The sequence below is a fragment of the Aspergillus fischeri genome, genomic scaffold (genome assembly GCF_000149645.3).
Source record: "Aspergillus fischeri NRRL 181 1099437636266 genomic scaffold, whole genome shotgun sequence".
NCBI lineage: Eukaryota > Fungi > Ascomycota > Eurotiomycetes > Eurotiales > Aspergillaceae > Aspergillus > Aspergillus fischeri.
Window position 1 is genome coordinate 3,515,816 of NW_001509760.1, and position 27,039 is coordinate 3,542,854.

General features: G+C 50.1%; 7 protein-coding genes across 7 annotated transcripts, besides 4 other annotated features; 6 read left to right on the plus strand and 1 right to left on the minus strand.

The window, feature by feature from the left end:
- Positions 1-4,781: 4,781 nt before the first annotated feature.
- Positions 4,782-6,302, plus strand: NFIA_058980 (uncharacterized protein; the record flags this gene model as incomplete). The annotated part of the gene is made up of 1 exon (XM_001258443.1): positions 4,782-6,302. The coding sequence occupies one exon, from the start codon at positions 4,782-4,784 to the stop codon at positions 6,300-6,302; it is 1,521 nt and encodes a 506-aa protein (XP_001258444.1).
- A 1,755-nt stretch (positions 6,303-8,057) lies between these two features.
- NFIA_058990 (putative UDP-galactose transporter) lies at positions 8,058-9,389 on the plus strand (the record flags this gene model as incomplete). Its single annotated transcript, XM_001258444.1, has 2 exons — positions 8,058-9,011; positions 9,072-9,389. The coding sequence occupies 2 exons, from the start codon at positions 8,058-8,060 to the stop codon at positions 9,387-9,389; spliced, it is 1,272 nt and encodes a 423-aa protein (XP_001258445.1).
- Positions 9,390-9,904: 515 nt separating this feature from the next.
- On the plus strand, positions 9,905-14,834 carry NFIA_059000 (putative DEAD/DEAH box DNA helicase (Mer3); the record flags this gene model as incomplete). Its single annotated transcript, XM_001258445.1, has 12 exons — positions 9,905-10,166; positions 10,236-10,361; positions 10,409-11,420; positions 11,470-11,651; positions 11,702-12,390; positions 12,447-13,022; positions 13,073-13,227; positions 13,279-13,376; positions 13,434-13,640; positions 13,692-13,869; positions 13,922-14,094; positions 14,143-14,834. 12 exons carry the CDS (start codon positions 9,905-9,907, stop codon positions 14,832-14,834), a joined length of 4,350 nt encoding a protein of 1,449 aa, XP_001258446.1.
- Positions 14,835-15,704: 870 nt separating this feature from the next.
- On the plus strand, positions 15,705-17,722 carry NFIA_059010 (uncharacterized protein; the record flags this gene model as incomplete). Its single annotated transcript, XM_001258446.1, has 4 exons — positions 15,705-15,728; positions 15,791-15,838; positions 15,900-16,521; positions 16,578-17,722. The coding sequence occupies 4 exons, from the start codon at positions 15,705-15,707 to the stop codon at positions 17,720-17,722; spliced, it is 1,839 nt and encodes a 612-aa protein (XP_001258447.1).
- Positions 17,183-17,232: a microsatellite.
- Positions 17,183-17,233: a microsatellite.
- A 519-nt stretch (positions 17,723-18,241) lies between the features above and the next one.
- On the plus strand, positions 18,242-18,964 carry NFIA_059020 (Mg-dependent acid phosphatase; the record flags this gene model as incomplete). The annotated part of the gene is made up of 2 exons (XM_001258447.1): positions 18,242-18,435; positions 18,505-18,964. 2 exons carry the CDS (start codon positions 18,242-18,244, stop codon positions 18,962-18,964), a joined length of 654 nt encoding a protein of 217 aa, XP_001258448.1.
- Positions 18,965-19,356: 392 nt separating this feature from the next.
- On the plus strand, positions 19,357-20,085 carry NFIA_059030 (transferase hexapeptide domain protein; the record flags this gene model as incomplete). The annotated part of the gene is made up of 1 exon (XM_001258448.1): positions 19,357-20,085. The coding sequence occupies one exon, from the start codon at positions 19,357-19,359 to the stop codon at positions 20,083-20,085; it is 729 nt and encodes a 242-aa protein (XP_001258449.1).
- A 502-nt stretch (positions 20,086-20,587) lies between these two features.
- On the minus strand, positions 20,588-26,710 carry NFIA_059040 (putative filament-forming protein (Tpr/p270); the record flags this gene model as incomplete). Its single annotated transcript, XM_001258449.1, has 2 exons — positions 20,588-26,367; positions 26,419-26,710. The coding sequence occupies 2 exons, from the start codon at positions 26,708-26,710 to the stop codon at positions 20,588-20,590; spliced, it is 6,072 nt and encodes a 2,023-aa protein (XP_001258450.1).
- Positions 21,324-21,374: a microsatellite.
- Positions 22,157-22,181: a microsatellite.
- Positions 26,711-27,039: the final 329 nt, after the last annotated feature.

Below are 27,039 nucleotides of genomic sequence, written 5' to 3' on the forward strand. Positions count from 1 at the left end.
AGCCCACAGCTCCGCAGGAATCGATCTGGAAGCAACTGACCGTCCTGGTGTTTTCTTCAAAAATCGTCCTCATTTCCTTCATGCCCGCAGGGCTCCTGGTCTAAGCGTTATCCCTAGCCTTGTGACCTAGGATCCCTCGATTCAGAGGGGAAAGGGGTTCAGTAAGGCTGACATAAAAGAGCAAGAGGAAACAGGAAAGAAGAGAAAATGAACAACTGCAGGAGTCGGGTTCTAGCTAAACGCTGTTCTGTGTGAATTATTATTGACATGATAGATGTACTAGTATCGAATCTTTGATGACAACTTCTAATGATTGATAACTTGAGCAGCCAGCGTAGTCGTAATGTCAGTCGGACTCAACTAGCCGTGACCATACTTGTATTCCCGACCGTCAACGGATTCAATTCTACATTTGAGAGCATGCAAAGCAGGCAAGGATTCAGACTCTATCATGAGTATATTAACCCATCGAAATTCTGTGATAGAGGACGAAATATAGACCTATTTACCGGAGTCGATCTACCAAGTCGAAGACAGCGATCCCAGCTTGCAACACATGTGCTATGAACTGGACTTCATGATGCATCCATGATCAATCTGTAGGATCTCTAGCTAGCTCTGCCAGAGGAATCCTTCTTAACTAGCTGCGACTCTTGCAGCCCCGCCTCGTTTGACCACTTGGCTGAAGCAAGATGTTCCGTGTTCAACTCGTCGAGAGATCGGGTTGCTTCCGATTGCCACAGCTGGCTATTTGTGATACCTGACGCTTGAGAGCAGTCCTCCACAATTATCAGCAGTGACCTTGATAGTCCATGTGTACGGGACGAAGCGAGCTTAGGTTATTAGGACTCCCAAGCCCAACGGAGGCCGCCCGTTGAGACTGAAACCGGCTACGCAGCTTGATTGAAGCTTATCCATTCTTCATCTACCCAACGAAGGAGTCAAGAGCTGGAAGACGTTTTAGATCCTAGTCGCAGAGTCCCGTATATGACACGGACCTGAGACATACGGAGTAATGGTGCCATGGGTCCATGAATGTGATGTATCAACAACGCCAAAGAGATCTCCGCCGTTGGCTCGATCCAATTCTCCGGGTTAGGTATCATTCCAAATTTCCGATATATCTTCGTGGCTCTTGCACTGCGGTATCCCTTGCTTCTTTCGCCAGCAATACTGCGTAGTTCAGGTGCTCTGTACGGAGTAGTCTGTCAAAGCTGCATGGCGCCTGCAGATACTAGATAGATAGAAAGAACACTGAGGAGGAGTGGTCGGTGGCTTAGGTGAAACGACGGATTTGTCAGGATTCGGTAGATCTTCTATTTATATTTTTACGACATAGACTGTGATTCTGGCTTCTGTGCTCTGTGAGATATTTCTGTACCTGGTCCTATCGCCTGGACTTAGCATTGCCACCCCTTAGGGCATGTTGCCAACAGTAACTCCGTAGATTCAGCTGTATTCGATATTCACAATTCAACTTTCAACAATCGACCAAATGGGTGAGTTGAGTTGATCTACGCCTGTTCGCATTTCGGTACGTGCCACAGATCTTGATGTCGGGGTACGACAATCATTCGCATCTCATCAGTGGACTGTCAGTGACGTCCATTGCCCCTTCCTGGCATAAAGTTAATCTGATCCATGTAATTCTGGATGAGGAGTGGGCTCAGTCGATCGTTTTCCCTATTCATCGACTGTCGGTGGAGATGTTCTTCACCTTGTTTCGGAAAAAGTCCAGTGTTTTTTAGAATAAATCCGGGCCAGCACGAACATTGTCGGCATGTTGCTGAGGCATTGAGCTTCTCTGACTCGAACTGAGAAGTCAGTGATGCACATCTTGCCCTTATGGGCAATAGATCTAGTCAATGATCTCTTCACTTCTTTTGGGACTCTTCCAATGGACCTGTCAACTATTGACGGCGATCCGTCATGCCATGCATTGCAACAATTGTATAGTCGATCGTTAGACAGAAAACAAGGCGCACATGCCCAACAATCAAACCAGACTTCATCTTACTGGTTGTGGAAAAAGGATCTTGTGATTCTGTTAGTGTCTGAACTCTGAAGCAGCTCGATTACCGGAGAAGGAAGTCAGCTTAGACTCCGTATGTCCTACTACCTTAGGACTTGCAGTATTCTACTTGGCAGAGTTTCCTCTATTCTGGATAGAGAATAGAACAGGGAAGTCTTCCAATCAGCAGCACTTGGCCCCTGACTACTCAGCCTGGAGGCAAGCCTACCTCATGCTAGAGTGAGGCCTTGGTGAGCGGGAGGGTGATCGGCGTCGATTTCGAATCGACTTCAATCAGGAAATTCAGAATTCAGGACTGATGCAAGCCGAATAATAGTTCAAGCCATGAACCAGTCCCTGGCACGGGGTAGCTCCATAATTAATATCTAGCACTATTATTATTAGGCCCATCGATCGAGTCGGTGCCAGAACCAGTGGAGGATGAAGTCCCAAGCGGGTGGTTTTGCCCCTTAAACTCTCTTGTCCGTGTCACCCTTTTATTGCGGAATTGCTGGTACAACCAATGGCTGTTATTATTGCTCCATGCAGTTTTGTCATGCTTGTTGTCCCCAATCGCCGAGTTGATACCATACAAAGAAAAGTACATTCGAGGAAAGTCATGATCGTGGAGAGACGTCATAAATTCGCAGACAGAAGACTGATTATCGCTGAAGCAGTCCGCGTGGAAAAGCACGTGTCAGCATCAAAAGCGCCCAAATACGTCTCATTGTGACCCGATTCTGAAGGACGATCACGAATCCATTCTCCGACTATTGAATTCTTAGAAAATCTCCTGGAAACTAGAGAAGTACGCGGACGGAAAGCAAAAAGCTATCTTTCCTCACTTCTCAGGTTGATCATCAAACCCTAGTTGCCTGGTTGAGACCAATACTCCGCACTGTAGGACTTATAATAATAATAGTACCCCCTGGGAATCCTAACATGCTCTACTCGACACGGAGTAACCTATCCCTAGTCTAAGGTAGACAAAATTATTATTTCATCTCTGAATGCGGTCCTGGTTCTCCGTACAATTGTTGTGAAATAATCAATTATCTAGCAGGTAATCTCGAGGCACTAACTTCTAACAGACTTTAGTGGATTTTTTTTCAATTAGTTGAACCATGGAGTCCATCCGTCCATCGACACATCGCCGCGTGCCTGTCGATGATTTCCTTTCCTGTCCTTGCTAGCTGACGCTATACCCATTACACGGCCTCTACCAAGGCTTACACAAGTCTCGTTTCAACCAGACATGCCGTCTTCTGTGCATTGTTATTTGATGCGGGTCAGAACCAGCCAGAGGTGATAGTGCTAGCACTGCAATCTGCATAGTAGATATCACACAGGTACTTAGCGCTTGGGCGGTGTTGCTCACCATTGACGTCCCACAGTCCACACAGCCCACTTTTACTATGACAAATTAAACTCGTACGATACTTTTGGCGGATCTCCCTCGACTCCTTTCTCCATCGAGTATCGGATGTGTATTAGCCAATGCGATTAAGATGTTGGCACTCGAACAACCTTTTCCTTCCCATACGTAACCCCTTAGCTGGAAGTGGATGTTCCTCAGGTACTCCCCTCTTCGTCCCCAGATACCAGACGATCAACCAATAGCGCCAACCGAATATCTAGGCTCGCACGGCCAGAAATTGGTGTCTCACTCGACTCCCTGTTCACTTGTTCTTGTGCATCATTGAAAAGCATGAGGGTGACCTCTCGAAGGATATTGCTGCTACGAAGCTGAACTCTGATTCCTTTTCGAAGATCTACTACCCATACTTTACTTCCACTCCCTCTTTATCCTATATCTCCTTTAGAGGTTGCTTAACCACCCGAAATCCGACGAATATCGACAAGGCCGTCCTTGGAAAGCAAAAGAGCAGTATTTCCTGAACGCCTTTGCGATAACAGCCGACGAGGACGACGTACCAGATTTGAGTTGCGACATTTTGATATTACACCTTGACTTCAGTCCCGACCTCGGATTCCCTTGCCTGAACTATAACATCTGCTGGCGTGGTCCGGCAAAAGGAATTGCGTCATGTCTCAGCCGTCATTGTCAATTCCGCTGAGGTCGTCGAGTATGAATGCTCAGACTACAGGAAGGCCAACGAGCAACAGAAGTCAGGAGAACCTGAGATGCGAGAAATCATCGAAAGCCCACAAGATCTTGGGGACGACAGACATTTCATTTCAGGAACACAAAAAAGATGACACAAGGAGAAATGTCCGAGCCAGTTTCATGAGAACATCAGAAAACAAATCGATAAAAGGCGGCACATTCGTCCCTTTTCCGTCGGCCAATCTTGACACAACCCTACCTCCCCAGCACCTTCGCGTCAGAGCATCGTCCCCGCTTTTAGGACAAGAGTATCTGTCTCAAGATGTTAGTCCTCCTCTTCCGCAATCATCGAAGAAAATCCATCAGTTCGGGTCATCGACTCTTTTCTCCTATTTCAGTTTGAGAGAACCCACTGTTGAGCAGAGTTCGTCACATTTGAGCACCGGGGCAGCAACAAGGAGTCGCGAGTCGCAACAGGGTGGTGCCAGCCCGGGCCGAGGATTAAATCTAGATTCAAGAATGAACCTAAGGCAAGCCAAAACACCCGGCAAGGAATCAAAGCGGAAAATGCGGCCACCAAGGATTGACCTTTCTCTATTGTTTCCCAAACCGCGAGAGACTGCCGCACCTCTTTTGTCCCCGCAGCGCCTGACGAGCTCTCCGTCTCCAATTTCGGTGACTTCTGAATATCCTTCCACTCAAATGAAGGGACCGGAACCGCCTACAGTTGCGAAGCGACTTACGAAAACACCACCCACACGAGCGCCTGCCGGTCAGCTAGATACCCTTCAGGAGAACGATAACGTAAAGACAACATCAGCAGATCGAGAGTCAAAGAATATGGATTACTTGGGCACGCCCTTTGAACGAACGGTGAGGACTAGCGAATTCGATATGGCCCTTGACAAGTATTATGACGCCAAAAGTCTCAAGTCAATCAAATCAGCGCAATCCGGGCCATCTGTCTTGAGTTCACAGAGCCCAGGAAATACGCGAGCACCTGGTCCCAAATCCACGGAGAAAGCGTTGCGGAAGATGTCGTCCAGTGGCTCTGTTGGAGGCTGGAGTAAAGAAGCATACTTGTCTCCAAAAACCTGCGCCTTTCCGAGGCCAAACCGCAAATCAAACTCGTCAAACACACGCAAGTCTGCCTCGCGGGAAGACTCGGCCGTCGACAAGGGCTTAATGTCAAAGAAAAGCAGCAAGAGCACATTGAGGAATGTGGATTTAAACAACTCCAGCGTTCTGTGCCTTTCATCCTCGGAAGATGAAAGCGATGGGGATGAGGCGCCAAGCAAGGGCATAGGCGAACCTCACAATCTTACGGCAAGAGACAGCATCGTCACATTTGAAGACGAGTTTGACGCAGAGATCTGTATGGCCTCCGCCGCGCAAGCCACACGGGCCTCGACATTACGTCGAGTGGACATATCCAACCTGTCCAGCAAGGGTAGCTCACAGATCCTCCCGAACAACTCATCTATGCATCGAAACCCATCAATGTCTTCGGCGGGCATATTATCTTCTGCGACAAAGAAAAACCGATCTCGTCGGTCAAGCGGCATACCTACCATCTCCGAGCCTGATAATGATGATATCTTCAGCCAGTTCAGGAATCCGCCACTATCTCAAAAGGAACGCGATAGGAGAAGTCGAGTGATGGCAGTGACAAGACAGGAAGAACATCTTCTCGAGGCGATGAGACAGCGGAAAGGGAAGATCACACCAAGCATATTTCAGCAGGCACAGTATAACACCAGCCTCGAGCCTGACCAGGGTTCAATGCTTTCCTCGCCTTCCCGTGACTCTTTCTACGGCTCGCACACCTTCTTGCGATTAAGTCCGGGGCTGCCACCTCAGCGTCCGTCACGGGCAGATCAAGGTGCAACCTGTGCTTCTGATGCTGAACAGAAAACGATCAACTCAGGTCGCACAAGCGTAGCGTACTCTGAAAGCCTACCATCTCCCGCTACCAGCGGGGCATCACCGCTGACCCCGACACTGCCTATACACCGATTCTCACCCCTTCCATCACAGAAACCGCCCCCACGTCGTCCTCCTCCGGCTGTGCCTCACGCTCAGAGAAGGCACTCCAGAAGACGCACAGATAGCAGCGAGGCGATTGCCTTAGACGCAGCTGAAGAGTCGGGAGAGGGTAATGAATTTCCAATTTGGGCACTTGACTGGAACCAAGCCAGTCGCAGTTTAGCTGCTGTACACTAGATAGGTGGTGACATTGACCTATCACTCTGGTTGATTTTCTTTCCCTTATCTCTAATCTCGCACATCTGGAGCTGCCACTCACTTATGATCTCTCGTTACTTTGTTCTTGTTTTTATCATGTTCTTCCGCGTCATTCCCTCCACATCAGGCGGATCATCTCTTATGTCAGAGCATTGTCGATGCTCCACCGCAAGTTTGCAACATATACCACATGACTTTAGTATATTTCTTTAAATCTGACAATCCCTTGCATGCAAGGCATATCATCTCATCATTCTACTGCAATGCTCTATAAAAGGAAGGCAAATGACAAGACTGCATTGAAATAGGCTGGTTTAGTGACTTCCTTACTTCGGATCCAGACAATTTCGCAATCTAAATGACTACTCTGTGTACAAAGCCAATTGCATATCACCCAAGGCTCCAAGTCAAGCAAGTCAAGCAAATGCATTCACTGGTGGGGAACTCGTTCCAGTATGCAAATTAAACAGGGTCAGTGTGTAGGATTTCTGTTTGTTAAGGATAATGTCGCGACGCCCACGATTCAGGCTGTGTACTGCTAGGGTGATGTGGCTTGCCAACCTGCGGCGATGGAGCGCCTTGGATCTTCAGCAAGTCAGACTAAAGCTGGAGGCGAGGAGGATCGTCCCATTGTGAGACGAGACTGGGCTCTGACGTCAGACCCTTAGGCCAAGCCAAAGGACTACGAAGTAACAAGTTAACGGGTAACAACTAGGTAATAATAATGGCTTTTCATGTAGTTGATCAAGGATGTTAACTGATTCATTGGCCTATTTTTCTTTTTGTGGCTCGCCCAAAAACTGGCGAGCTGGTGGACTGCGGATCATCAGTATTTGTTACTGGCGATTGGCGGACAAGGGGAGTCAAGACCAAGGCTCAAGAGTTGAGCAACCAAAGCGAGAATTAGAATCAGTATTATTACCCTAGACTTAGACCGCCCCTAGCTGGTAATTTGTGGTACCCCAGAATCCACACCGAATCACTGATCGTCTGTATCTTGGAAGGTACTCGTCGCAGTGGAGGACTCTATTTATGCTGACAACCGCTTGCTGGCCAGGCCATTTTCATTCTTGGTCTTCGCTTTTTATCTACGCTATCTGACGTCGTCGTTATCATTCCATCCGGCGGCCTTGTGCAATATCACCCCCGGTTTTTCGTCTAAATACGCGCTCCGAGGGGCTTTTGTCTAGCACGCTGGGGACAAACGCCGCTTTTTGTCCTCTCTCAGCGGCAGTTTGCTGGCGGACTGCAAGGCCTAGTGTGAAGAACCGTGAAAGCTTTCCCCTTCCCTGTCCATCGGCACGCGCACAACTTATTTCGCGACCCTCGGCATTTTCTTAACGTCCCTTTCCCCCGAATCAGAATCACAGGCTAAAATCAGCAACAACCTACATCTTCCCGTGGGTTGCGTTGCGAACACTTCTCAGGGGCTGGCACCTACGATAGTGTTGTCACAATGGGGGAACACACTCGGGGCCAGTCTTCAGGGCTGGAAGGCGTTTTGAGACGTTCCTCTTGGATACTGGTTAGTCTTCCTTGAGGCATTTTTGGTTGTTCTTTTTGAACTTCGCCGAGTCAGAACTTGGGGGTTTAAGTTTCTATTTACTGACTTCTCCTTTGTAGCTGACGGTCCAATATACGGCGTTCGTACTGGTAAGTTTTTCTTCGACTTGGAGCAAGAGTGACACTCAGCTAAACTCCATTCTATAACAGCTTTTGCATTATTCCCGAGTCATGCCTCCCACTGGAGGTAAACGATACCTCACGTCTACCGCAGTCTTTCTCAACGAAGTCACCAAGCTTGCGATTTCCTTGACGGTGGCCCTCTACGAAGTTTCGAGATCAGTTCCCCCATCGATGCCTGCGACGTCGCTCCTCTCTTCGTTGACCGGTACTGTGTTCTCCGGTGACAGTTGGAAACTTGCCATTCCTGCCAGCTTATACACACTCGCGAACTCTTTGCAATATATTGCACTTTCCAACCTGCAGGCCGCGAACTTCCAGGTGACGTACCAGTTGAAGCTCCTCGTCGGCTCCATTTTTGGCCTTGTTCTCCTGAAGAGAGCTATACCGTTGCGTAAATGGGGTTTCCTGATTCTTCTTCTCGTCGGCGTCTATCTTGTGCAAATGCCAGACGGAGCCACCGATGAAATCTCACTTGATCACGAGGCCGTGCATCACTCTTTCCCCCGCTCATTAGAAGAATGGAAAGCTGTTAGAGGAAAACGCGCCAATTTGCACAAGCGTTCAGCAACCTACGAGGGCATTGAAGAGGACCTATTGACCGCCATGCCGCGATTGAACAGCACAGTTGGTCTGCTGGCCACGATTGGGGCCTGCGTCGCTTCGGGGCTCGCCGGGGTGTACTTTGAGAAAGTACTAAAAGACAGCGTAAAAACCACCTCTCTGTGGGTGCGTAATGTGCAGTTGTCAGTGTATTCTTTGTTCCCAGCCCTCTTCATCGGTGTCGTCTTCCTCGACGGGGAAAAGGTCGCCGCAAACGGCTTCTTTGAGGGCTATAATTGGGTTGTTTGGTCCACTATCGTGGTCCAGGCTATTGGGGGCATCGCAACCTCTTTCTGTATCAGCCACGCATACAAGGACGCAAGAAACGTGGCCACTGCTATTAGCATTGTCCTCAGCACTTTGGGGAGTGTGTGGTTGTTTGGTTTCGAACTCACAGGGAACGTATGTATCTCACTCGATCACGAACTTCTGCGCATGGTTACTGACGTCTGACTCCTTCAGTTCATCCTTGGGACTTTCGCGGTGCTTGTGGCCACATTCCTCTATGAGGATTCTAGCTTAGATTCCAGTCCTACTAAAGCTCACGGCATCCGTCCACCGCCAATTCGGATCGAGCGGTTTGAGAAGGAAGCCAAGAGTGATGAGACTTCACCTGTCGCAGGTCCACAGAACGAATTCTCGATAAAGCTCCCGAGCACCCCATTCCTGTCTCAAGCTGGGTTGTCCACCTCCAGACCCACGTCGCCAGGCGTTGCTAGAATCAGCTCTGGCCGCACTGCAAGCGGCGGCTATTTCGATAAGCAGTCACGGGACGAGTGAGCCTACCGACTTCCAAACAAAACCCGCATTCACCTTGTCAATATATAGCGTTGCTCCGGTATCCGTGATATCGAGAAGTAAATAAGAATGTCCGACTCCGAGTCATTGCATTTTTTTTGGAGGAAAGCGTAGCAAGTCCTTGTACTCTATACCTTTTGTGACCATGGTTTGATTTTGGTTGTTTAGTGTGATGGTTATTATATCTTCATATAGCGTGAGTCATGGGAGATGTCCTGATGTGTATGATTGTATAAGGTTGAATGAATGGATATGAACGAACTTGATGTCGAGCTTCTCGTCCCAAGGATATTTAACAGCACTTGATTCAATGATTGTCTTGTCACTCCTCTGCATCGAGTTCTCCCACGTGCTCTTCTCGCCTGGGGCATCTATACCCATCCGCCTGGCCCCCTCCTCATTTCGGGGCTTGCTGCTGTTCCACTGAATCTCTTGCACTCATCTTCTCCGTTTAAAGCTTCTTGAAGCTGGACACTGTCTGTCCCTTGTCGATCATCATGGGGCGCAAATCTCACCAGCCCTTCTCGATAGCACGGCATAGTGCTTCCAACCAAAGGCCGATGGGTGCAAGGCGGCCCCAACTTGGGCTGCCGGCATCAAAAGCAATCATCGATCAAAGACTTATCGAAGGCTCTCAGATCTCTCAACCTTGGAACAGACCTCGAGGATATGAATCTCAGAATGTCGAGCCCCATAGCCAGCTTGTTGGTCCGGATTTGCAATCCTTCCGTAGCGATGATCATCAGCTGGACGCCTTTGGTGAGTGGTTCGGAGTGCGACGAGTTCGATACATTGGTGTCGTGAATTGAGTTGACTGAAAGACTTCAGACCTCGAACTGCTTGCCCAGGCAGATGAGAGCAACCGGAATCCACTGAGGCAACCGGCTAACTTAAACTATCCATCGGTGCAGCCTAGAAATGATGGTGCGAAGCAGGTATCTCGATTTTTCCAGAGTACGCTCATGCCTCGCCTACCCTGGATAAAAGGCTAATGAACGCAGCGAGCTCCCACATAACGCCGCTCCGAAGTTTGGATTCTAGCTCATCGGATGTAGGTCTGGGGTCGCCTTCTAGTCCGCTCAGTCGATTGCAGCTCGGAAAGACGATTGTGACACGTCGGGAGCAAGAGTATCAAGCCACGGGGCCTTCGAGACAGTACAACGAAGATCAACTATCGCATGAGGAAGATTCGCCATCGCACGGAACTTCTACACTATCGATTGGTACAGCACAATGTCAAAAGAGCCACTTCGAAAACATCCCCATGTCAGTTAGAGGAATTGTCCTTGTCTCAGTACACGAGCTTCCGGATAGCTACAGGTCCATCTTTCATTTCCCGGTATTCAATGCTGTACAGTCGAAATGTTTCCAGCGTGTCTACAAGACCGACGACAATATTGTGCTGGCAGCTCCTACTGGAAGTGGTAAGACAGTCATTATGGAATTGGCAATCTGTCGCCTGCTCAGTACTTTAAAGGATGAGCGCTTCAAGGTCGTCTATCAGGCGCCGACCAAGTCTCTGTGCTCCGAGAGATTTCGGGACTGGAACAGGAAGTTCATGTCGTTGGGACTCCAGTGTGCGGAGCTAACTGGCGACACTGATCATACGCAGCTCAGGAGTGTTCAGAACAGTCAGATCATCGTTACTACACCGGAAAAGTGGGACAGCATGACTCGGAAGTGGAAAGATCATGCGCGCTTGATGCAATTGGTCAAGCTCTTCCTGATTGACGAGATTCACATTCTCAAGGAGGCTCGTGGTGCGACGCTTGAAGCGGTTGTGTCGAGAATGAAGACATTCGGGTCGAATGTTCGCTTCGTCGCTCTGAGTGCTACGGTCCCAAACTCGGAGGATATTGCGAGCTGGCTCGGGAAAGACGCAACGAATCAACATGTACCGGCGCACCGAGAGCACTTTGGGGAGGATTTTCGTCCCGTCAAACTCCAGAAGTTTGTGTACGGTTATCAGTCGCACAGCAATGATTTTGCCTTCGACAAGTTATGCAGTTCGAAGTAAGCACGCAAATTTTGTTCTGTCGCGGATGTTTACTGAGGTCCATAGGCTCCCCGATATTCTAGGTACGCACTCATGTAGGAAGCCAATCATGATTTTCTGTTGTACTAGGAATTCGTGCGTCGCTACCGCAAAAGAGCTTGCTCGTCTATGGTCCATGACCAACCCTCCGGCAAGGTTATGGAAAGTATCTGGGAAGCATCTCGAAGCGCACAATGCAGACCTCAGAAGTATGCACTGATCTCGAATTCATGGCTACGGAGCTAACTGGACGGCACAGCCACGCTGATGGCAGGAGTCGCATTTCATCATGCCGGTCTCGACCCTGCTGATCGCCACACCGTTGAGTCTGGGTACCTGCAGGGACATGTCGCCGTCATTTGCTGTACCTCAACCCTGGCAGTGGGGGTCAATCTCCCATGCCACCTTGTCATAATCAAAGGTACAGTAGGTTGGCAGGATGGTGGCTGCAAGGAATACTCCGATCTCGAAATGATGCAGATGCTTGGCCGAGCTGGTCGACCTCAATTCGACGACAGCGCTATTGCAGTGATTATGACGAGAAAGGACCGAGTTCAACATTACGAGAAACTCGTATCTGGATGTGAGACCCTTGAGAGCTGTTTGCACCTCAACCTGATCGACCACTTGAACGCCGAGATTGGGCTAGGTACTGTCACCGATGTCGATTCCGCGGTCAGATGGCTGGCGGGTACTTTCCTGTTTGTCAGGCTGAGAAGAAATCCAAAGCACTATCAGCTGAAGGAAGGGGCCACAAAGGATGATGAAGACGAAATGCTTAGGCAGATTTGCGAAAAGGACATCAGACTTCTGCAAGAGACTGGACTAGTGGCTTCTGACCGTCTCAAGTCCACACCCTTCGGAGATGCCATGGCTCGGTACTATGTACGGTTCGATACCATGAAGACTTTACTCGCGCTGAAATCTCACGCAACTGTATCTCAAGTGGTAGGTCAGCCCGTCCTCTGTTCGACGATAGGAGAAACTCTAATGGCTTTATTCAGCTTTCTGCAATTGCGGAGGCGGAAGAATTCCGTGAGATACGGCTGAAGGCAGGCGAGAAGTCACTGTATAAAGAACTGAACCGTGCCAATGGCATAAGGTTCCCAGCGAAAGTTGATATAGCGCTTCCAGCTCATAAGATCCTATTGCTCATCCAGTCAGAGCTCGGTGGGGTCGAGTATCCGGACGGCGAACAATATCAGAAACACAAGTTTGCTTTTCAACAAGACAAGAACTTCGTGTTCTCTCATATCAATAGACTAATTCGATGCGTGATAGATTGCCAAATCTCCCTTGAAGACTCAATCACCGCTCGAAATGCCCTCGAGCTCGCACGAAGCTTTGGGGCCAAGGTTTGGGATAACTGTCCTCTGCAGATGAAGCAAATCGACCAAGTCGGTATTGTGGCAGTGCGAAAACTTGCGGCAGCTGGGATTACCAGCATCGATGCCCTGGAAGCTACAGAGCCCCATCGCATTGATATGATCATGAGTAGGAATCCGCCGTTCGGGATGAAACTACTTGCTCGTGTTGCCGACTTTCCTAAGCTTAGAGTGAATGTCAAATTGGTAGGAAAGGTATGTGTCTCTGTTCTCTTCGCGAGAGGGTCTCGCTGATGGCTTATTAGGAAATTAAACCCGGAAAACCTGTAAGAATACGATTCGAGGCTGAAATTGCGTTCATGAATGAGAAAACCCCGACGTTCTTCCAACGGCGACCTGTGTATGTCTGCTTCTTAGCAGAGACCTCCGACGGCCATCTGATAGATTTTCGGCGTATCAGGTATGACTGGTCGGCCCTCAAAATCGCACTGTCGAGCTGACGGCCGTACAGTGCAAGTAAACTTCAGCAGAGTCAGGAGATATCTCTAGATGCAGAGCTGAAAAGGCCAGGGCTACATATAACGTGCTATGCGATGTGTGACGAGATCGGTATGTCAAACTTTAGCCTTAACCGCTGCCTCTTGCCATTTCGCTCAATCTCAATAGCCGGTACTTTGAGGTCTGCAGAGTTGAAGCCTGAGCTGCCAAATGTCTCTTTCCCATCTCGGCCAAGTCAAGCCTTGGAGTCGATGCAGCGGCCTAGGGTGAATGTTCCAAGTCGCGATACCGACGACACTCCGATCAACGCAAACGATCGAGGAGCAGACGATATCGAAAATGATGATTGGCTCTTTGATGACTTGATGGAGACAGGTATGCCACCACTCGACCTGCTGTAGATACAGACTAAACAATATTGAGCAGACGAGGCAAGCAACTGGGCTGGCGTCAACCAGTCAACCGGCACATCCCGCAGTCGAACTGAGGAGAAAGGCTCGAAAGAATGCAACTCTGAGAATTCACTTCCTGGAAATGACAAAGAGCCGCCTCGACTAGACAATGGCAGATATGCATGTAACCACAGGTGCAAGGACAAGACAACGTAGGTACCATCCGATTGCTATCCATCCCAAACGGAGCTGAACCGTGCATAGATGCAAGCATCTCTGCTGCCGAGAAGGCCTCGAGAAGCCGCACAAAGTCACTCGGAAGCAGTCTACTAACGGCAATCAGGCGAAGAGTGGGCTTAACCAGCTGACACTCTCAGCCAGCATTCCTAGAACAAAGGCTGGGAGGACCTCGACGATTGAGGCTCGGGATAAGGGTAGTGGCAAGACACACACAAAGGACGTGGAATCCACGGGCATCAACTCAGATATCACTGATATCGGGGACATTTTCCACCTCAGCTTCACCAGTCATGTCTCCAAGCCTCAATGCTCTTCAAGTGACTATGGTGATGATAGCTTTGACGACTTGCCGTCGCCATCAAAGCTGCTGGTGGGCTTTAGTACGGGCACAACGACTCAAGTAAACGAGAAGACCGAAACAAATGCCAGTGAGTGCGATGATATAACCGAGGCAGATGATACTTGGACCGATGTCGATGATTTGTTCACGTATACAGTTCAACCTTCTTCCACTGACTCGCCAGACCAAGTCAAAATCCACACTGCCACATCAGCCACGAGAAAGCAAGATCAGACATTAGTGCCACCGGATAATCCCATGTTTGGACGAAGTGTAGTCTCAAACGAGAACGATATTCCAAGGGCTTCTGAGACCGACGTCGACAAAGGGCTCGACCCATCTCGAGTCTCAGATGAGCACCGCGGACGAAAGAGGGGCCTCTCATGGCTGTGTGAGAGAGCCCACTCCGATGAAAGAATGGAGAAAAGAACGAAGCACGACGAGCCTGGTCAGATTCCTCGCGGTCAAGTTGAGACTGCTTTAGAGATAAACGCCAGCGTTCAGGGATCCGCAAATCCACCAGAGGTGCCAAAGGATTGGGATGACATCGACCCTGCTCTGCTGCATCAATTCAAAGACATCGTCAATTTTTTCTAGACGGTAATACAAAGGAGAGGCAAACGTCATACAAGCGTGGAAGACATGATATATGGAATTTGAGACTCTGATGAGATTTGATTTGTGGTGTTGTTTGTCGAAGTTCAAGGGCAAGTTACGAGGATGGACTCGCATATCTGTATGCCATGTATGAGACTGTAGCAGATTCATAACGTCTTTATTAGATATTCTAACAAAGGAGTCAAAGGGATTTTGTTCTCATCTGCTACTATCCTGTTTTATGCCTTTCACTATCTACTACTGTTGTAGAGAAGGCCAGCGAAAGCAACAGACAGTAAAAGACAGCACAACAGTGAATGGTGTCGCTAGAGTACATGGCAACCTCCGTGAATTTCAACGCCTAGCGCGTCCTGGAGGCAGGGTATCCCACTAGATGACTTGAGATGTAAACATTCAGAGAGAAAACAACCTACCTATGTTCTTTTCTCTCTCTCATTCTCCTTTGTCTGTCATCTCACACAACCACTTCTCTGAATCCATCAAAGAAGACAAGTTAGGTATACAAGCCTTCCCATTCCCAAGAGCAGTCCTGTTATCATCTTATGGTGTGTTATTCACATCGCAGTCTCTGATCTCGCGAGTTAACTGCTGCCTCTTACCTCTCTAGACATCTTTCTCGCGAGATTCCCTGAGTGTGTTAGCATTGCACTTCAACCATCTCAATACTCCCTGTCCATCAAGGTAAGTGCAGTTCTTCCATATCCCTCTCCATGCATATCAATCGCGCCTTAGGCTTCTGGGAGTTCCTCACAGTGCCTAACTGTCAAGCTTCGACACTTTCTTGACCCGAGAACAAGGACTGACGCTTGGTTTTTAACAGGACAAACGTCGATCTGACGACTGCCCAAGATGGGTAAGTTGAACTACTCAGCTGTAAGTTGTCCCCTTTCCAAGATGACCTTCGCTATGAATGCAGAGTAACGCCGCGACGACAGAGGAAAATCACGGGCCTTAAGGCAGGACAAGTTGTGTCCAAGGATTTGGTAAGTTTCTTCTGTATACCTGAATATCCAGAGGCACATATTGACACTTGTCGCCTCACAGAAAAAGAGAATCACTCCCGGGGTTGGCGCGAAAGCTGCAGCAAGAGATCCGAATGTGGAAATTGATGTTTCGGGCAAGGAACTCACTGATGAAGGCTTTGCCGAATTCATTGATGACCTGACCGCTTGCATGAAGTACCGCGATGAGGAGCACCCTGAGGGCTCTGCCAAGGTGACCGAGTTGCATTTGCAGGGCAACCAGCTCACGATCGTATCGCTCCGGAAGCTATCTGAAGTTATCAAGCTTAGTATTGCTGATCTTCGAGAATTGGACATCTCCCATAACAACTTTGTGGTTTGCACCCCCGAAGAGCAGGAGATATGGTACCACTTTCTTGACTCGTTCAAGAACTGTTTCTTGCTCAAGAAATTCGATCTCGGAAACAATCCACTTGGACCGAAGGGCATCGAGGTCCTGGCGCGTGTTTACATGCAGAGTGACCTAGACTTTCTGGAATCCGATGCCGATGCGGTCGTTGGGATGAACGGCCAGGAAGACCACGAAGGCGACGCCATCGCAGACGAACTGGAAAATCTCAAGATCAATGGCAAGGACAACGAAGCTACCAAGAAGGTGTCCTCGAAGCAATCGCCCAAGAAGAGCAAGGTTGCACAGCAGAATGGTAAGTCAAGCATTCAGTCATCTTAAGGAGCTTACACTGATGATATGCTCTTTTAGGTTCTTCTCACCCTACTTGCGCCACGAAGAAGCTGACCTATGCAGAGCTGAAGCGATATGCCTGCACTCGAGGCCTGCGCTCGGTCCCGTTCCTTATCATTTCCAACACCAACTTGACCAGCAGTTGCGCTGTGCACCTGTCAAGCATGTTGAGCATGCACCGCAGTCCTGAGCAGCTCTTGGCTTTTCTACCCAGTGGCAAAGGTCCCATCCTGCCAGAAGCAGCAGAGCAATGCAAGGGCATCATATGGCTCCCGAATGACGGCCTTGGTCCGAATGAATGCAAGCTCCTCGACAAAGCTGAGTTAATGCGCGAGTACAAGTCTACCGACGACACTGCAAACGACGAGCTTAGTGGGGACGATGACCAGAATGCGGCACAGCGCAAGCTGCAGAAGAAGCTGGACATCGAGCACGCCAGACTCGCCAAGAGAGTGTGTATTGAGGCTTTAAAGAAAGAGGGAGTACACAGCAACGATATCTGGAGAGTCGCGTTGAAGATGATGACTGTCTCCCGCGCTTTGCTTCTAAACGACAAAGATCGCGCCGTCGAAGCTCCCTCTGAGGAGGAGCCTTCAGGCGTAGAGGAGACTGACGAGACGGTCGAAGAAGAAGAAGAAGAAGAAGAAGAAGAAGAAGAAGAAGAAGAAGAAGAAACCGTGGAGCAGAGTCCAGAATACGTCTTCGACGAATATGAACTCTTCGAACCTATCGCTGTCGGACCCTTCCATCCCGGTGCAAAGCACTTTGAGGTCAACTTTCCCTCTTTGCAGCAAGTTCAGCAGACTCAACAAACCAACGGCCATGACAAAGACGTCCAGTCTCGAGAGACAAAGGAATCCACGCCGCCGAGCCAGCAAACCCGTTCAGGAAAGGGTAAAAGCCATCCTAGTTCGGTCGCTCGCAGCTCTCGTAAGCGAGAATGGCGTTTCGGACTGCCCTTTGCATTCTGGCGTCAGATAATCGCGGATGCTGTCGGCGCTGACGGTATTCTCAGTAACCAGCAGCAAGTCCGCATCATGACTTACGCTGCCGATTGGAATGCTGTGAGCTATGAGCTGACCATCAAAGGGGCGGAAGATCATCAGCAGATTTGGAAGTTCCTTGAGACTGTCAAATGCATCACCTACAGCTCTTTGACTTGAGAGCGTGATGTATCAGCCGCCCTTGAAGACCAAGAGAATCGTTCACATTTAAGTACAAAGCGACGTCCTTCTTTCGAGACATGGACTCACTTGTCAAAAAAAGATAAAAATCACGGAAAAGACAGAAAAAAAGAATTCAACTTTTGGGATTTATCAGGTTTCATGCTTTTATGATGAATCTTCTTCGGGTTTAGCTGGACTTTTCAGGCTTCAGGAAAGCAGAATGAAATAAGTTCTTGTATGTAGAGGCTGATTGAATTCACTGAACCTCCGATACACTGATCTTTTGTCTCTGTAGTCGATATAATTCAAATTCATCAACCGTAAGTAGGGACGAGTAGAAGGAGATGGAGGATCCATTGCTATCGGTTGTAGGCACGTGAAGATGACTCCGTGGTATCTTGATCTCCCCGGACCACGGATCGGACAGCAATTGAGTTACTCGGACCAGAAGCAATAGAAAAGCCGAATTCAACAAATTCTTTCCTGTCTGCATTCTGCGCATCGCATACCAACAATATGATGAAAAACAAGAGAACAAACACTCAACCGCTTGAAGACGCATCTACAGCGCCCGCGACCTTCAATGACGGTCTTCCTCTACCAAAATTAATCGCATTTGACCTGGACTATACACTATGGCCGTTCTGGGTTGATACGCACGTCAGCGCACCCATCAAGCCTCGCGATAACAATTCTCGATGCGTTGACAAGTATGTACCTGAATCAAGCATTGGTGTCCCTCTCCATATCCTCTTACTGACTCGGGAACCTCGCCACAGATGGAACGAATCATTCGCATTCTACCCTGCCGTCTCGTCAATTGTGTACTCCTGCAAGACTCGCTCGATTCCCCTTGCGATAGCTTCTCGCACCCATGCTCCTGAGTTAGCTCGCGATATGCTGAAGGCGCTCCATATTATCCCGACATTCTCGGACAATCCTGCGGCCAAAACGAAGTCAGTCCGCGCTCTGGATTACTTTGACTATGTCCAAATCTTCCCTGCCACCAAAACACAACACTTTGCGAAAATCCAGCAAGCCAGCGGAATTGCTTACGAGGATATGTTGTTCTTTGATGATGAGGCACGCAACAGGAACGTCGAGACCGAATTAGGGGTCACCTTCTGTTTGGTTAGAGATGGTATGACCAAGGAGGAGGTCGATCGCGGGGTCTGGGCTTGGAGAAAGAGAAATGGGATCAAGCCAGGGGCGCAGAAGCAGGGTCACGAAGACGCTTAAAGCCAATAAGACGGTATGAACATTGTGTATATATTCGGTTTTATATTGGGAATGGCGTTGGATTTGGATGCATTGCACGGCACCGCTAGAATTTAGTTTCAAGATACCCAGAGGGGACAAGATCGCATACTAGGTCAACGATTGTTATTTAAACCATCTGTCTGGAATCGTCTTTATTGAAAATAGAACCTTAGATCATCTACCAAATGACTCTTACCTGCGGTAGCTGAAAGAAGACCCATGGCGCAACAGCAATAGGGCGGAGAAGACACGGAACTCTCCCAAACTCCGTAAAAGGATATCAAATACCATCACATCAACAATAACCACAGCAAGAAACGCTCTCTACAAAAGTCACACAGCACATCTGGAACAGCCGGTCTTCATGAAAAATGGACCCCAGAACTAGCCAAGCAAGACCCGACACACACCTCAAACCCCCAAATCCACGCCAACGCGCCTCCCCCTCATCGTCAACATCTCCATCCCCAACACCCCGAGCCCCCGTCGCCGCCCACAACACAGCTACAGTCGCCGAATCCGTAACATTCCAAGGGACACACCCTATCTCGGTCGGCGCAGGGACAGTCATTCATCCACGCGCCCGCATCTATTCCTACGACGGGCCCGTCATCATCGGCGAAGGCTGCATAATCAGCGAAAAGAGCACAATCGGCATCCCGCCGAGCACACCACCTTCTCTCCCGCCCACGCCGAAAGAAGTGGTTCCAACACGGATATCGAATGGAGTGACGATCGGCCCGCTCGTGACCGTCTTCCCAGGCGCGCACATCCACTCCTTCGTTACGGTCGAGTCGCTAGCCATCATTAACCGGCGTGTGTCTCTGGGTGCGCATTCAAAGGTCTGCTCGGGCTGTGAGGTTGCGGCGAACACGGTAATAAAGGATTGGATTGTGGTTTGGGGCTCGGGGGCTGGGTCCTGTCAAAGGAGGAAGCGGGCTACGGGGAAGATGAGCTCGTCTGTTGCGGCTGGGCAGGACGTATCGGCGCTGGACGCCAAGGTGGTTGAGGATGCGCGGTTGATAGTATTACAGAAGGAGAGGGAGGTAGTGGCCAGGCTCATTGGATCGTCTGCATCTGCTGGGGGCAGGAGGAAGTGATCCTCCTCGTGCGAGAATTGATATGCGGCTCCGTTGATAAGTGTTTCCTTCGTCCGATTGTCTTGGACATGGCGTCGAGTCTATTGCTCGAAGGAGAGAGACATATGAAGCGGCAATTCTGAACAAACAAGTATATTGGACTTGAGCGAAATTACTGCACATACCATGCTATGAGCGCCAAGGGTGCATTACGATGATATATGATCCTGTCTTTATGTTTGTTATATACCCCAGATCATACACATGAGATGCACACCCACAATAATTAATAAGGAGGCTGAAGAATTATGTGATGTAAATATTCTATGATTACCGTACAGACCCAAAAGAGGCACCGAAGACAAAGGAAATGGCTTATTTTTGGCTGCCTCATGCCTTGCTGAACCAGAATATAGGCATTGGAATATTCATAAATGCTGTAAACCACAATCAGATCCTCGAGTAAAGGTACATGCACGTCAAAAGGAAACAACAAAAACCGGAGTCTATGTCGATAGAGGGCTCAAGAGCCCCTGGCATGGCCACCTCCTCTCATTCTCTTCCCTCCACTGGCCCCGGCCTCGTTTCCAGCCTCACCGCCGTCCTCTCTTGCCCGCTTGCTCCCTTGAGGGACAAACTGGCGAGCTTGAACATTGAGTCCGCCGCGCCCTCCTCCAGGACTGGACGGATTTTGCCCTTGAGGCGCATTGCCGGCCTGGACGTTCTGATGACCACCTCGGCCAGCTCCTCCACGACCACCACGGCCACGTTGGAGACCAGTGCCACGCTGACTTTGTTGGGTTTGAGCCTGCTGTTGCTGCGGTTGTTGTTGATCAGTAGGCTGTGGGCCGAATGGATTCTGTTGATGAGAGCTGCCGCGCGCTCCACCTCGGCCACCTCTAGCGACTGGAAGCCCTGATTGAAGCGCCCTCAAAACACCCCCAGCAGGAGGCTTACTGGGTAGTGAAGAGGGTTGCTGCTTATTCTGAGATTGGGCCACTGCGTTTGCGGGTTGATTCGATGCCGGCTTTTGCGCAGGACCGGCTTCTTGTTGCGGCTGTTGTGCTTGCGCATCGGCTTGCGGCTGAGCTTCAGCGGGCACAGAGCCGGTAGGGGGAGCAGCGGTCGTTTGCTGAGCGGCAGCGGGAGCAGCAGCTTGTTGGTCTTGGTTTTCGGCTGTTGCAGTAGGTGCCGCGACTGCAGAAGGTGGCGGCACTGTAGCGACTTGCGCTGGAGCAGGGGCAACAGTCGGTGCGGCCGGTGCAGATGGTGCAGATGGTGCAGATGGTGCAGATGGTGCAGATGGTGCAGTGGCTGCTGGCTTGGCTCCTTGTGCCTGAACCGGCGGAGCCTTCGTGGTCTTCGCCACCTCCCATACCTCAACGACGGGCTTTTGAGGAGTTTCGGCAGCCGCCCTTGCGATGACATCAAGTTTGGCCTGTGCAGTTCTCAACCGAGTATCAAGCATGCTGATACGGACAAGGGTCTTCTTGTCAGATAACTCAACGGCAGATTTGACCTTTTCATCCGTACTCTCCTCATATGCCTTTTTGAGGGCTTCCTTCTCTTCATTAAACTTCTTCTCCAACTCTGCACATTCTTGCTTAAGCTTTTCTGTTTCTTTGGCGACCTTTGCCCGAATATTGTTGCGGACGATCGTTTGGATAGTTTCGTTCTTCGCAACCAAGGCTCTCGCCTGGACATCGGTGAGCTCTGGTAGGTCACCGTCCTGCTGTGAGGGGGTTGCGGGAGTCTGTTCAGGTTTCGAGATAGGCGTTCCAGGCTCTTGCGGTGCAACCTGTTGATTGGCCGACAATCTTTCAACCTCTTGCCGATGAGCCGCTCTCACTTCCGCCATCTTCTTATTGTACGTCTCCTTAAGCTTCTCTACTCTTTCATTGGCCTTGGTCTCGTACTCAGCATGCTTGGCAGCCAAGGCAGCATCCTTCTCAGCAAGAGCTGCCTCGAGACGCTGTACCTTCTCCTCTAGCGTCTTCACTCTCTCGTCATCACTTGGCATAGAAGTTTGTGTTGGGAACTGAGACGCAGGCGTCGAATTGACGCCAGGCGTCTGCTCAACAGTGGGTGCAGTAGGTGCAGGTGCAGGTGCAGGTGCAGATGGTGCGGATGGACTTTCAGCCATCTTGGTCTTGAGCTCACTCAGCTCGTTCTTGGTTGTGTTCAGCTCCTCCTGGATGACCTCCTTCTCCTGCATCACGGCATTCAGTTCAAGTTGCTTAGCGTTGATGCGGCCTGTGAGTTCCTTAGATCTGGCTTTGAACTGTTCTGTGAGCTTTGTGCGCAGTTCTTGCGTCCTATCCTCAGCATGCTTGAGCTGCTCTGGGAAAGTCGCAGCTTGTGCCTGTAACGTGTCGCGAGCTGAAATAGCCTCGTCTCGTTCCTTCTCCAATGAGGCGAGCTTCTCCTTTAGTCCTTCCATCTCGGCCGGGTCAACGCGATCGTATTTCTGCAGGATGTTCTGTGTACGTTGTTGCCAGCGGTCCCGGTCAGCCTGCAGAAGCTTCATTTCTCCATCCTTCGTCTCCACAACGTTTTCCAGCTCCCTGATACGAGTCTCCAAAGGCTCAATCTGCTGCAAAAGTTCATCAACCCGCGTAGATTTCTCCGCGAGAGCAGTTTCAGCCTGCTTGACTTGGTTGCGCAGCGTAACGCTGCTCTCACGGAAAAGATTGAGTTCGTTCAATGTTTCCATGAGCTTATTATGGCTTAAAGCAGTGTGCTCACTATCCGCGGCTGCACGGCGTTGCTGCTCCAGCTTGAGACGAGCCTCATCCAGCTGAGACTGTGTGTAATCGAGCTGCTGGCGGAGACGCTTGGCCTCCTGTGTGGAGAGGTGATATTGCACATCAACAATCTCCTTCTCGCGCCGCAAGAATTTGATGACCTCCTGAAGACCCTCCAGATTTGGCGCTGTTGTTCCTTCATCCTGCTCACTTTCCGGAATGTTGGCGCGATCCTTCTGCAGCGCGGCGATCTGGCTGGAGATGCCTTCAAGCTGGGTATGCAGCAAGTTGTTTTGATGCAGTACTTCTTCACGACGCTTCTGTAATTCTGCAAGCTCACTTTCGTATCGTTCTTTGAGCTCACTCCAGCTTTCTTCTTTCTGAGCGAGGTCCTTCTTGTAGGTATCGGCCTGAGCTCGAGATTCGAGTAGCTCCAGCTTCAATTGATTGGCCTCCGCACGAACGGCTTGTAGGTTCTTCGCCGCCTCGGCATGCTTAAGCAATTCACTTTCGTAATTTTGCTGCGCGCGCTGGGCAATTTCTGCCTGGGCCTTAAGATCGTCCTGGTGGAATTGAGCCGCCGCAATTTGACGTTCGTTTTCTTCCTTCAGTCTTGTAATTTCGGCCTCCAAGGCAGCCTTCTGTTCCTCCAAGCGGCGTCCAGCTTCACCTTGTTCGTCCCGAAGTTTAGAAAGCTCGTTATTTGTCGTAGAAAGTTCCGATGAAATCTCCTCGATCCGTGCATCAAGATCCTGGATCCTCTTCTCCTTCTCCTCCACAAGACGTTCGGTCTCTTCCCTATATTGTTCTTGTGTCTCGGTGACTGACTGCAAGCGCTCCTCAGTCTCCTGGCTAATGGTCTTGTAAACTTCGACCTGCTCCTTAGCGTGCTCGAGTTCACCCTTAGCCAATTCTAAGTCACGCTTCAGTTCGGAAACCTGAATGCCTAGTTCTTGTTCGCGGGTCAAACCAGTATCCGGAACGCCTTCTTGTGCCGCCGCAGCTGCCTCGGCCGGGGCAGTTGCGATGCTTGGCCTGGATTGTACGACTTGTAGACGTTCTTCGGCACTCCGTAGCTCAACCGTCAACTCATCCACTCTGGTCTGCAAATGATCCCGAGTCGTCTTGGTGGCAACCAATTCCTCCCGAACAGAGCTCAAACTTGCCACAAGGTCATCTATCCGCTTCTGGCTCTGCTCATGCTCATATTCCCTGCGGAGAGCAGCCTTCTTTGACTCTTCAACCTCGGAATTAAGCTTACGTTTCGTAGACTGTAACTCGGACTCCAAGGATTCGACGCTGAGTTGTAAACGACGGCGACTCTCAACATCAGTGTGCTCACGCTCGTTCAGGATGGTTTGCAGATTGGCATTGAGAGAATCGAGTCTACTGCGTTCATTCCGCAAAACCTCATTGTCCTCAATCAACCTCTTCTCGATGTTCTTCCAAAGGTCCTTCTCGGCCTTCAGGTTTGCGTTCTCACGTTGAAGGCTTTCAACGAGACCCTTCGTCTCAACCAAGTCTTCAGCAGCCTGCTGGGTCCTCAGGTCTTGTCGGTTGGCGTTCTCCAAGAGAGCAGCATAGCGTTTCTGCAGCTCTGCATTCTCATTCTTCAACATATTGAAATTGCTCTGCAAAAGCTCAGCTCGCTGAGTGGCAGCGCCAAGCTGACTGCTTGAGCGACTGATCTCGCTCAGCAATTCACTATTTTTCCGTGATAATTCATTGACTTGCTGTTTCAAAGCGGCATGGTCGGTGGCAGACTCCTCCCGGAAGCTGTCAAAGTGGGCTTGCACCTTGCGCAATAACTCCGCATAGTCGGGTACATCCCTCCCTTGTTCGTCAACGTTCGGTGGGACCGCACCAAGAGGAAGCGACTGGGAGAATGCAGAAGCATCCCCAACCGTTTGACGACGTCTTGTCAGCATGCTGCGGAAGGTATCCCGCTCCTTCACGTAGCTCTTAGTCTGAGCAACGAGATTGGCGATTTCATCACGATACGTTTGCACACGAATTCTGAGCTCCTTCAGCTCCTCCTGCTCCTGTTGGCGAACTGCATCCTTCTCACGAGCTTCTGCTCCCTCCATCTTATCACCGAGTTCCCTCAGCATTCGCCGAAGTGTGACGTTCTGCTCCTGAAGTTCATGCAGATCCTTAAACGTCGTTAGATGACGGCTGATAAATCGGCCGGTTGGGTTGAGTTCCGCCGACGAGTCGTCGATCTCCTTGCGGGCGATCTTCTCGAGTTCCTCCCTGTCGTATGTGGCTTCGCCTTCTTTCAAGACAGCAACTTCCATAACCAGAACCTTGATCTGAGCGCTTAAGTCACGAAGTTGTTGACGTAAAATATCCCCTTCGCGAGCCAATCCCTCTACCTGGCCCTGCCACTTCCGTGCCTCCTTGGTTGCATCGTCTCTTTCCTTTCCTGCTGTCTCGAGGATATTAGACATTTCGACAACGGCATTTTCAAGTCGTGCGTGGTCAGCCCGCAATTCGTCAATCTCCGGTTTGCTGGCTTCAAGCTCCTGAACCATCTCATCGAGGGTCGCTTTGAGTTCCTGGCTGGTCTTTTGTTCTGCAGCAAGCATCGTTCGCATCTTATCATACTCGGTATACATTTGAGTGAGAGTAAGACCCCCTTTGGAGCGCGAGGTCCTGGGAGAGAATGCGCCACTGGGAGTTCCAGGACGGACAGGCGTACTGGGTCCTGTACCATTCAAGCCACGAGCCGGGCTCATGGATCTTCCGGCAGTGGCACCTTCCGACTGCAATTGAGTAACAGTCAACTCTAGTTCAGCAACACGGCGTTCGGCAGCCTCCTTGTCAGCGTGCTCTGTTTCGATCTCAACGCGGAGTCGAGAGATCTCTTCGGCCGCATCGTCTCTTGCTTTTTCTAGAGCGAGCTGACACTCCTGCACACGCTGCTTGGCAGTCTGCGCGGCGTTGCCTTGCAATTCAGCCAGACGATTAGCACTATCCAGTTCAATTCTGAACGACTCAGCCGCTTGGATAGCCTCCTCCTTGAGTTGTTGGATGCTCGAAAGCGACTCCTCGTATCGTTGCTCGACCTCATCCAAACGGCTTTTTAGGGCATTTTCACCGCGCCTTAGTGAGTCGATGGTTGAGTTGGCTTCCTCGTTTTCACGTTGAAGCTCGGCAATTCGGGCGGTCTTTTCCTTGCGGAATTTGAGGTACTCTGCAGACTTCGTCTTCAGCTCCGTCTCGAACCATTCGTTGTTCTTCTTCGTCAAGTCCAGCTCCTGCTGCAAGCTCTGTTCACGGAAGCGGGCGCTGGCCGATGCCGAGTTCGCGGCCTGTAGATTTTGTTCGGCAGTAGCCAGCTCGCGTCTCAGTTCAATTGTCTTCTTGTGTTGGGTGGAAAGTTCTTCCGCAAGTTTGTCGTAAGCAGCACTCTTTGACTCAAGAAGTCCTAGGGTATCCCTGTTCGATGCTTCGAGCGAGGAAATACGGGATTTCAGAGTGTTGACTTCGGACTCATTGGAAGTAGTCGAGGACTTCAGCGTCGCGATTTCGGATTCTAGGGCCGAACGAGCATTTTCTAGATAGGTGTCAGAAGGTGTAGGTCAGAAAAGGACGCGTCAGAGCCCACCTGATTCGTGCAATTTCTTTCTTGCCTCCTCAACTTCCGCATGGCCTTTTTCCGCAGAGCTTTTCAGCACCTTGATTTTTGAGTCGCTGCTGCGAACCGCGTTCTCAAGCTCCACTTCCAAACGAAGCTTGTCGGATTTGAGCTCATCATATTCATGAGCTTTTTTGGTAATTGCCTCCAGCAACTGGTTGACTAGCTCGACCGTGGGAGCTTGGGTAAGGGTGGTAAGTGTTGACTCCGCGATAGCGTAATGGCTCGCGAGGTAAGGCAGTTCGACGGTAGCCGTAGCCATAATGGCTAAAGAACGGCTGTTGTATCGAGCCGCTTCCCTTTCAAAGCTGATGACTACGAAATTTGCGCAGCAATCGGTCAGTCAGGAAGATGCGCAGAGGTAGCTAGCTCAATCGATGATGTCGTTGCGCGCGTAACATGCACTACTCCAAGATAAGTGCACACAACGCTCAAATAGGTCTATTATAACATGACGGTGTAAATTCAAAAATGTGGGAAACGACCGACAGAGGAAAAGTGAAGGTGAGTCCTCTGTCGAGTGATGAATGTCGGTCTTGAAGGATAAATGAGATGCGTTTGCGTTGCATTGCCTGCTCCAAACGCGGTTAG